General features: G+C 39.7%; 1 protein-coding gene across 1 annotated transcript in view; it reads left to right on the forward strand.

Annotated features, from left to right (window-relative positions):
• The window catches only part of itgbl1 (integrin, beta-like 1), a 159,143-nt gene that overhangs the window by 93,742 nt on the left and 53,316 nt on the right, over positions 1-12,085 (forward strand). Inside the window, exon 8 of the mRNA XM_014163793.2 lies at positions 9,277-9,393. Within this exon, the coding sequence (XP_014019268.1) occupies positions 9,277-9,393 (117 nt within the window). The remainder of the gene's footprint in view (positions 1-9,276; positions 9,394-12,085) is intronic.

Here is a 12,085-nt window from a genome sequence, read left to right on the forward strand (position 1 = left end):
GGTATTGAACACAGTTTATCCCGTCTTAAATTTAATTGATTATTTACATTAAAAAATACCTAAAGTTGTATTAGGAAAGTTGTTTGGATCAAGATTACAGGTAACTTATTAGATATTTTCTAGTCATGTTGCGCGAGTTGGAACCGGTGTTTTTCTGACTCAAACGCGCAAAAGAAATGGACATTTTGGAGATATAACGACTGAATTTATCAAACAAAATAACCATTTATGATGTTTATGGGACATATTGGAGTGCGGTAAGGCATGAATTATATCGTTATTTCTGAGTTTTGTGTCGTGCATGGCGGGTTGAATTATGATTGTCATGTGTTTGTTTAATGGGGTGCTGTCCTCAGATAATAGCATGGTTTGCTTTCGCCGTAAAGCCTTTTTGAAATCTGACATGATGGCTAGATTAACAAGAAGTTAAGCTTTAATTTGGTGTATTGCACTTGAAAGTTACATATTTCAAATAATTTTGGGGGAATTTCGCACTCTGCCATTTCACTGGATGTTGTCGAAACGTTTCGCTAGCAGAACCCCTAGCCGTAAAAGGTTAATTCTTAGCAAGTTCTTTTAAGCACTCTGGTCGGAAAAGCGGGTCTTTCACGCTGACACGGTCTTCTGACCTCATTAGGGGCATGGCTTAGTTAATGTGCAACGGACATGAAAAAAACATTATCTCATTAGAAGACTAAAATCACATTCCTATTTTAACAAAATTAGTTTTCTTGTTCTTCGTAGTGTATTAACATCATACTGAATGGAAACTTGAAAGCTAGAATATGTTTCCTTCTTAAGTTACATTGTATGGTTCATACAGTTTTTAATAACGTCACAAAATAATAAACATTATGACATGATTATTCTTCCGATCCCCACGGACCATTCTTAACATTCCTATCTTAGAAATATTGTTCCAAAGTTCACTCTTTGTGTGTTATAGTTTTGGGTGGCAGAATGTCTCTGTAACAGTCATTCCTTTCCCAATACTGAGGAGCAAAGGGAGAGTTCTCTCTCACTTAATATACGACAGGGTGTGAAGGTGTCATGAAACCCCCCCTCTTCTGTGGGTAAGAAGGTCTGGATGTTGTCAGCTATTTACCAAGCTGATCTGAGGACTTTAATCCTCGACCAGGAGAGTCATGACAATATGTTTGCCATTATTCTAAAGACTGTCTGTAGCATGTTTTTGTTTCCCTTACAATAAATGTGATTAGTAATAGAGTTACAGTAAATAAAACGGTCCTATAAAAGCTTCTTTTTACAAAGTATAACGTAAAAGACAATGGTATCAACCCGTAAGGCGTGCGGTCAATTTATTTGCTGCTGATAAATAGGCATAACATAAACGTATCGCTACACTAATGTCTTTCTATATTAAATCAACATCTTCACACTCCTTATAATTCAGTTAGGCCTAACAAGAAGAAGCATAGAGTGACATCAGAGAATATGCTGAGACAGGTAGACAGCACAACTGGGAGGCAAACAAAAAGATGAGTTGGCGATGCGCACCGTGATATGGTTTGGTGTGGATAAAATGCCAGGACCTAATTCTTGTCCCAGTCCGCCCCTGCTTTTGTACCATTAATGCTTCCATACCTTGAAAGGACACAGTGCACAGTGCTCACAGATGGTGCTGAAACACATGGTCAATCACAGTCAGAAACATTTGTAAACTAGTCTAAGACACAGTTGCAGGGTCAATGCCTCTTACTCAACTCTAAGTCTCTCTTTCAATCTCTCTCTCTCTCTCGCTCTCTCTCTTACTCTTATTTCTCTCAGTTCAACACACACTGCAGTATTTATTCTGTTTTTGACATTACTCTGATCTTGACAAACAAGGAGTTTCACTTCAGGGTCCCTGGGATCCCATTGTTAACATCTGGACTCATTCTCAATTTTTCTGTGTATTTTTTATTGTTGTGTTTTTCATAGTGGCTTTATGCTTCACCACACACACCAGGGGTAAAAAAATTATCCGGCTCACACAAACACACACAGCGAGAGAGCGGGCCTCTGTTTCTGCTTGGCGAGCAGAGAGAGCGAGAGATACCCCCCACCCCTCCTCCCGCCATGTAGGCCTATTTACAAGTCAGATTTCCCTAGCATTGCAGAGTTTGGGAAGAAAGGAGAGTGAGAAAAGTTTTCAAGCTGTCTGAAGATAACTTGAAGTGTGAGGCTTGATGTGAGGAAGGTCCTACGTGGCAGATAGGAGGTTGAGTTAATGGAATGCTTTAGCCCGACTTGTTTCCCATTCGCACCACAGGACCACTGTGATGTGGCACCGAGGACGATTTCACAGGATTTGTCATGCTTTGTGTGAAGTCGGCTATAGGCCTGTCACAATACGGCATGAAAGAAAGATTTAAGAGAATTTTTAATTGTTGGAGATTTGGAGGCAGCTTACCTGGTTTTAACCTATTTCATCTCTGAAGTCGGAAGATAGTTGATGCTGTGACTGTGACAAGATAATGAGCCTCTCATTTGAATGAAATTGAAATCAGAAATTTGTTGATATGACGTTATTACAACTGGTTTTGCCTGCTGGGTATTTCTATTGTTGTTGTTTGTTATTTGTGGTTATTGGGAATAGTTTTCTGTGTTTAAGTCCACTGACAAACCATGGAGCTGGTTTGCACTTGCGTCCACTCTGGCTCCTTAGTGTCACAGTTGATATCTGTGTTGTGTGACGTAGAGTGCCTGTAGGCGATTTACTATGTTTAGGCTTCACTGGTCTGTCCACTGCATCTTCAAACAGGGGCAAACTGAGTTCCACTGCCCCACATTCACTTGTTGCTATAGTGAAGATGTTATGTACACACACACACACATAAACACACACAAACACACACTCAGGAAGACAACAAATCCTTGGAAAGTTGGTTAGTGTAGAGGGTAAACAATTGACACACACACACACACCAGACACACCCCTCTCAGGCGCAGGCAACCATGACGACCACAGACATAATTGAGAAGACAGGGGTGTACGAGGCCAGAGCAGACAGTGGTGTGTTATCAGTGAGGATGACTGGAGAGGTTGTCAACCAGGCCACTGCCTGCAGGTTACTATGTCTAATTACAGAGTGGTGTGTGTGTGTGTGTGCGTGCGTGCGTGTGTGTGTGTGTCCAGTGTGCCAGATGACAGCTGTAAGTCATTTCAAGACAGGACTGATTCTATATCAACACATACAGTACATATTAAACTGCCAATTCAAGCAAGTTCATTTACTATTTTCACACCTATTCACACTTCACTGACCTACCAACTTCTAACGGTATTTGTTAAGATAGTTGCTTTAAAGGAGAAACATGTAGCATTTTATCCATACATGTGATTTCTTCATGGGTTTTTGAAGGACACTGCTTAGAAATGGCTAAAATGGCTTTCTGCTGCTTCTTACCTTATCAGAATCCAAAAAACATCAGTTGCAACGACGTGAAGAAGTTTTGTATCGCTAATATGTTTGTTATTGTTGTTAACTTTGCAAACGAGAACCAATCATAATTCAGGAAGTTGTCCACACAACAACAGCCGGATAGGCAATTTGTGGTAAAAATGCTAATTAGCGGTGAAAATTTGTCGCGCTTTGTTCATAAATGTAAATGTTACTCTCGTGGATAATTTTTTTTTTCCTACAGATCTTAATTCGATCACCCTGACACAGAACAACTTTCCTGCAAAGCAGAAAACGACAAACTTAAGTGTATTTAAGGTTTAAAAAGGCTTGTAAAAGTTTGTATTTTTCCTGTGGTAGGAAACTCAGGAAACTGGCACAAATTAATATTCTACAGTACTACTGGTATGTCATTGACATTTGGCACTAGCTGGAAGTGGAATTGTCACTTCTAGCTTCTCTTTACCTGCAAGTAAGCCTTGCCCATGCACCTAACAGCATGTCTATTTTGAAGAATGGAACTTGGATGCATACACATGCCTCTCCAGCATACGCTATTCATTTTGTTGGTAACTGAGAGATGGACACACCCCAAACTCTAGTGGAACACATTTTAGTCATTTAGCAGATTCTCTTATACAGGGTTAAGTGCCTTGCACAATGGCACATCAACATATTTTTCACCTATTCAGCTTTGGGATTAAAACCTGCAACCTTTCAGCTTCTGGCCCAATGCTCTTAACAGCTAGGCTACCTGTCACCCTTAACCACTGGGTTAACTGAACACACACACAGTCAGCTACAGATTTTTATTGTTTTTTGTCATTTAGCAGAAACTCTTATCCAGAGCGATTTTCAGGAGCAATTAGGGTTAAGTGCCTTGCTCAAGGGCACATCAACAGATATTTCACGTAGTCGGCTCGGGGATTGAAACCTGCAACCTTTCAGTTACTGGCCCATTGGCCTTAACCTGAACACATGCTGTCCAGGTGTTAGCTATGGTTCTGAACATTGCAGCTTCAATCTCAGTGCTAGGTTCTCATTTTGTAATTGTAGTTTGTCTGTTTTAACCCTAACCCAAACCTTAGTGCTTAACTTAAAGGCCCAGCACAATCAAATGTGATTTTCCTGTGATTTATATACACTTTATTAGTTTATTAGGTACACCATTCTAGGAGCAGGTCGGACCCACCTTTACCTCTAGAACAGCCTGAATTCTTCAGGCATGTTTACAAGGTGTCAGAAACGTTCCACAGGGATGCTGGTCCATGCTGATGCAATGGCATCAAGTAGTTGCTGCAGATTGGACTGCGGCACATTAATGCTGCAAACAGCCAGTTCCATCTCATCCAAAAGATGTTCTATTGGGTTGAGGTCTGGGGACTGCACATTCCACTCAAATATACTGAACTCACTGTCATGTTCCAGGCAATGTTTTTCCACTTCTCAATTGTCCAGTGCTGATGATCGGGTGCCCACTGGAGCCGATTCTTCATCTTTTTAGCTGATAGGAGTGGAACCCGGTGTAGTCGTCTGCTGCAATAATCCATCCCTGACAAGGATCAACGAGTTGTGAGTTCCGAGATGCCCGTTATTTGTCTGTTTGTTGGCTGCCTGTTAGCTTTCACAATTCTTGTCATTCTCCTTCGACCTCTCCCATCAACGAGCTGTTTTCGCCCACAAGACAGCCACTGGATCCGACGCGCCTGGCACCGACGATCATACCAAGCTCTAAGTCGCTTAGGTCACTTGTTTGGCCCATTCTAATTTTAAATCGAACAGTAACTGAATGCCTCGATGCCTGTCTGCTTGCTTTATATAGGGCCACTTGACTCACTGTCTGTGGAGCAATCCATTTTCGTGAACGGGGTGGTGTACCTAATTCCACACCATGAGGTTGGAATAATACTGTGAAATTGTACAAATTATGATAATGCCCTTTTAGTGTAAGAGCTGTTTGAAAAGAACGCCTGAAATTTCAGCCTGTTTTGTTGGGATGGAGTTTTGGCCTGCCTGGTGACATCAAATTAAATTAAATTAAACCTCTTAAAACTACAGTGGGCACTATATTAACTGATGATTACTTATTTTAGGTTTAAGGAGTGTGTAGGTCACATTCTTTATCGTGTATCTATGGAAGTTATATATTTAGAACCGCCTTCTCAATAGGAATCCAGCGATCATATCTGTGTCGCGAGCGAGTTGACTAGACAAACAGCTTGCTAAGGACCACACTTTGACGTGACGTGGCAAAGAGGAGACAAAATGGATTGTAATGATGCAGCTGACCACTCGATTGAGCCAGAGACATGTTTATTCGACAGATAAGCCTGAGTGTCCTAGGACTATCTAGTCTTTTGTGTTCTGACTAATAAAACAGTGGGAAATTAATTATATAATTAATGTAAACATATTATCAGTAAAGAACTCATTTTATGTGGAAGTCCCCCCTAAAAATGTACTGCAGAGACAGACATTAAAAGCACAGTAGAATCAAGAAAAGCTACTTTTTGTCACGTCCTGACCAGTAAAACAGGTTGTTTGTTATTGTAGTTTGGTCAGGGCGTGGCAGGGGGTATTTGTTTTATGTGTTTCAGGGTATTTGGTTAATGTTCTAGGTTGGTATATTTCTATGTTCATTCTAGTTTTTCTATTTCTATGTTTAGTTTATTGGGTTGACCTTCAATTGGAGGCAGCTGTTCCTCGTTGCCTCTAATTGAAGGTCCTGTTTAGTAGGGGTGTTTTTCCATGGGTTTTGTGGGTAGTTGTTCCATGTGTAGCTGTGTGCCTCACAGGACTGTTTTCTCATTGTTGTTTTTGTTTAAGTGTTTATTTTGGTTTTCTTCATAATAAAGAAGATGAGTTTATACATTCCCGCTGCGCCTTGGTCCCATCCTTACGACGAACGTGACACTTTTTCGGGGCGCATCTCCCCTTGTTGATGGGGTGGACACGCTGTTTGAATGGCAACATTTTTGATTTAGATGTTCACAAATTTCGCAAATTCTGACTATCACTAATGTGATGACATTTTGAGAAAAGTAGAAAAGAAGGTGAAATATTTTTGGTAGATGTTCCTAAATCTGATTGTAACTATACACTGAGTATACCAAGCATTAGGAGCACCTTCATAATATTGAGACACAGACACCCCCCACCCACCCACACACTTTAATTAGAGTACTAGATCACATGGGTCGAGTGTTTTTTTCTCAGACATAAATAAACCATTTCAAAAGCTGAGGTGTGGGATTAAAAGCTCATGTTTAAAACCTCATGTTTTATAATAGTTATGACTAAAAACACAATATAACGTATACGGATATATAACGTATCTGGATGTGATGTGCAGTACCAGTCAAAATTTGGACACACCTACTCATCCAAGGGTTTTTCTTCATTTGTATTATTTTCTACATTATAAAATACTAGTGAAGAAATAAACACTATGAAATAACACAAATGGAATCATGTAGTAACAAAAAAAGTATTAAACAAAACAAAATATATTTTATATTTGAAATTCTTCAAAGTAGCCACCCTTTGCCTTGATGCTTTGCACGCTCTTGGCATTCTCTCAACCAGTTTCATGAGGTAGTCACCTGGAATGCATTTCAATTAACCGGTGTGCCTTGTTAAAAGTTAATTTGTGGAATTTCTTTCCTTTTTAATGGGTTTGAGCCAATCCGTTGTGTTGTGACAAGGTAGGCGTGGTATACAGAAGATAGTCCTATTTGGTAAGATACAAAGTCCATATAATGGCAAGAACAGCTCAAATAAGCTAAGAGAAATGACAGTCCATCATTAATTTAAGACATGAAGGTCAGTCATTACGGAAAATTTCAAGAACTTTTAAAGTTTCTTCAAGTGCAGTCGCAAAAACCATCAAATGCTATGATGAAACTGGCTCTCTTGAGGACCGCCACACGAAAGGAAGACCCAGAGATACCTCTGCTGCAGAGGATAAGTTAATTACAGTTATCAGCCTCAGAAATTGCAGCCCAAAGAAATGCTTCACTTCTCAACATTAACTGTTCAGAGGACACTGCGTGAATCAGGCCTTCATGGTCAAAATGCTGCAAAGAAACCACTACTAAAAGACACCAATAAGAGACTTGCTTGGGCCAAGAAACACAAGCAATGGATATTAGACTCATGGAAATCTGTCCTTTGGTCTGATGAGTCTAAATTCGAGATCTTTGTTTCCAACCACTGTGTCTTTGTGAGACTCAGATTAGGTGAACGGATGTTCTCTGCATGTGTGGTTCCTACCGTGAAGCATGGAGAAGGAGGTGTGATGGTGTGGGGGTGCTTTGCTGGTGACACTACCAGTGATTTATTTAGAATTCAAGGCACACTTAACCAGCATGGCTTCCACAGCATTCTGCAGTGATACACCATCCCATCTGGTTTGAGCAGAGTGGGACTGTAATTTGTTTTTCATCAGGACAATGACCAAACACATCTCCAGGCTGTGTAAGGGCTAATTGACCAAGAAGGAGAGTGATGAAGTGCTGCATCAGATGAACTGGCCTTGACAATCACCCAACCCTTAACCCAATTGAGATGGTTTGGGATGAGTTTTACTGCAGAAAAATCTGTAAGAACGTTTATTTTGGTGGATGGGCCAATAAAAAAAAATATATATATATATATATATATATATATATATATATATATATATATATATTATTAAAAATATTGCTTTCTTGCTGGATTGATGAATACAGCCATAGCAAACCAGTTAAAAACTGCTGTCAACTCAATATTAATAGACCAATAAGAAAGAGATTTTTAAACTCTGCCAATAACAGCTAGTTTTTAGTTTCCCCTCCCCACTCAGACCAGCAAAACAATCACAGTAATGTACTCAGTTGTTACCCAGATATTATTTGATATCGAGATAAAAACAGCTGCATTGGATATTCAGCCCTAATGCTTAAATTGTTACCAAAATCTAAGAATGAATGTCTAAATTTAACCGTTGAGGATAGTTCTGGTTTCACTTTTGCTTAGTTTGACTGACAGCTAACAGATAGCGACACACTCCGTAATTAAAAGGGCAATACACTCCGTAATCTACACAGCGACACACTCCATAATCTCTGAAACCTGTAATTATGACAACTCTCTGTTTGCTTTGGCAGTTGTTTTGGATAGACAGCACTTTGTACTGGGATTGTCTCTGTTGCCGTTTTCACTCTCCTCCTTTTAAAGCCTTCTGGGTGTATTTATTAATGCACATCATAGTATACCGAAGTAAAATGTTTTGCAAAGGAAAACGTTGTGCCACGAAAATGATTGTTTCTTATTGTACAAGTGCAAGTAGTCCATCCCCATTTCGTCATGTGATAGAAACTGTAAAACAGATCATTTCCCCCTTACCCTCAAAATGTTGTCATATTATGTTTCAGTGTAATGTAATTGTTGTTAAATTAATGATTCAATGGTCATTAAAAAGCAGTTGAAAGCAGACTAGAATTCAATCACCTAAAACTGACCAATTTACAACCTAATTTGGAAGAATATATTGCTCCCTTTAGGTACAGTATGCAAATACTTTAAGAGCCAATATTAGGTGCGTTTGGCTGCCAATACCTTAAGATTCCCTTACCTCAAGAGCCAATAGTGGTTGTTGTTATCTTCTGTAAACAGGATCTCGCCCTTCTGTATTTGAGGATGTCACTTCACTGAATCTACCTTTAACAATACAACATGAGCGATGGCAAATAAAAAAATTCTGATAATTGTTGTTGAAAAACTGTATTTTAGAATTTAGTCATCTGTCATAATGTTGTTAAATGAGAATAACACTGCCACCTTTACACCTGTATTCTTACCAGTGTGTACCCATGTACTACCTGTGTTCCAGGTCTGTGTCAGTGTGGCCAGTGTACCTGCCATCCCCCAGGGGACACTCGTGTGCATGGGAGGAACTGTGAGTGTGATGACCGCCAGTGTGAGGACATCAGCGGAGAGATATGTGGAGGTGAGGGTACACACACACACACACACACACACACACACACACACACACACACACACACACACACACACACACACACACACACACACACACACACACACACACACACACACACACACACACACACACACACACACACACACACACCTGTGGCGCAGGCAGCCATGCCAACCACAGAGATTATCGATAAGGCAGGGGTGTTGTGTAATTGAGCATGTTCCATTGTACTTAGTCTTGGAAGTTGCATGTGTGTGTCTCTTGAATGGCTGAGTGATTAGCTGATACTTCCTGATACCACATACAAATCTCTCTCTGTTTCTCTCAATGAGAAATGTCAACCGCCAATGAAACATTAGAACAGGGCCTTTGAGCCAGTCATATCTGCTAAAGCTACCATGAGGAGTGTTTAACTAAGTTGGCCTATGCGCTCGCTGGAGGAGGGAGCGAGGGGATCGATTCAACATGGCATAAGCCTGATGTCAACAACGTTGCTAAGCGTATGCAATCATGCTGTCCTTCTTAACATTAGAAAAGCCATTCTAATAGTCAAATATGTTTTATGTATGTTATCGGAAAGATAATCATTTGTTTGTGTTTATGAAGGTAACATCATAATATAAACATATACAGTGGCAAGAAAAAGTATGTAAACCCCTTGGAATTACCTGGATTTCAGCATAAATTGGTCATCAAATTTGATCTGATCTTCATCTAAGTCACAGCAATAGACAAACATAGTGTGCTTAAACTAATAACACACACATTGTTGTATTTTTCTTGTCTACATTCACAGTGTAGGTTGGAAAAAGTATGTGAACCCCTAGGCTAATGACTTCTCCAAAAGCTAATTGGAGTCAGGAGTCAGCTAACTTGGAGTCCAATCAATGAGACGAGATTGGAGATGTTAGTTGGAGCTGCCTTGCCCTATAAAAAACACTCACAAAATCTGAGTTTGCTATTCACAAGAAGCATTGCCTGATGTGAACCATGCCTCGAATAAAAAAAGATCTCAGAAGACCTAAGATTAAGAATGGTTGACTTGCATAAAGCTGGAAAGGGTTACAAAAGTATCTCTAAAAGCCTTGATGTTCATCAGTCCATGGTAAGACAAATTGTCTATATATGGAGAAAGTTCAGCACTGTTGCTACTACTCTCCCTAGGAGTGGCCGTCCTGCAAAGATGAGTGCAAGAGTACAACGCAGAATGCTCAATGAGGTTCAGAAGAATCCTAGTGTCAGCTAAAGACTTACAGAAATCTCTGGAACATGCTAACATCTCTGTTGATGAGTCTACGATATGTAAAACACTAAAAAAGAATGGTGTTCATGGGAGGACACCATGGAAGAAGCCACTGCTGTACAATAAAAACATTGCTATATGTCAGAAGTTTGCATAAGTGCACTTGGATGTTCCACAGAACTATTGGTAAAATATTCTGTGGACAGATTAAACTACAGTTTAGTTTTTTGGAAGGAATACACAACACTATGTGTGGAGAAAAAAAGGCACAGCACACCAACATCAAAACCTTATGTTATAAATACAATTGTTTGAACTAGGTATTGAGTTTATTTGTTATTATTAATTGATATTATATTTAAAAGATGATTGAATTGCTCCTAAACTGTACTGTTGTTAATGCATTATGCTTTTTGAAGAAATATTTATTTAATGTATAAGTGAATAGTTTGGTTTACTTTGAAGTTTAAGTTTTGACCAATAAGGTCGCTTGTTAAGCTGTGGCCAATGGGAGTTGACCTGGTTAACGGGAGGCCTGGGAAGAAAAGAGAGGGAAAGAGAAGTTGATAAAAGGATTGACGTTTTACATTAGGACGGTTGGTGAAGAAAAATTATATAAGAAGACGACAAAACTAGAACAAAACCCATACCTACTAAGACATGAAGGGAAATACCAATTTTATTTTATAAAAGAGTTGTTATAATTTTGTTAAGACTTAGTAAAGACTGAAGCTACCGTCTCATTGTGGAGGTATTTGCCAGCCTTGAGGTTAGCCTAGCATCGTGTGACACCGGGAGATAATTGCTTGGGAAGCTTAACGAGTTCATGTTCCCATGGGATATCGGTTACGGCTAAGGAGTACTGTCTGCATGGGTAGCTGTGCTTGCCTTGGACTTTGTGAGGAAACATGCATGGAACTGCCACCCTTCGCTGAGGGAATATCTACTAAGTAGTGAGTAACCACAATGTGAGGTGCTTCTGGATATTTTTGGGTGCCGTCATTTTTTTGGAGCTCCAACGCGCACCAACGGTTTATTTAAGCATACCATAATTTCCGGACTATTAAGCGCACCTGAATATAAGCCGCACCCACTGAATTTTTTTAAATATATTATTTTGAACATAAATAAGCCGCACATGTCTATAAGCCGCAGGTGCCTACCGGTACATTGAAACAAATGAACTTTACACAGGCTTTAACGAAACACGGCTTGTAGCAAAAATAAATAGGCTTTAACGAAACACGGCTTGTAACAAAAATAAATAGGCTTTAACGAAACACGGCTTGTAACAAAAAATAAAAAAATAGCAGTAAGCTTTAGTTGTCTTTTTGCACTGAGTCAAATCCTCACGCTGCTGTTTCCAACGTCTTATCATCGACTCATTAAGACCAAGCTCCCGTGCAGCAGCTCTATTTCCTTTTCCAACAGCCAGATCAATCGCCTTCAACTTGA

Source organism: Salmo salar, chromosome ssa21 (assembly GCF_905237065.1).
Source record: "Salmo salar chromosome ssa21, Ssal_v3.1, whole genome shotgun sequence".
NCBI classification, from domain to species: Eukaryota; Metazoa; Chordata; class Actinopteri; order Salmoniformes; family Salmonidae; genus Salmo; species Salmo salar.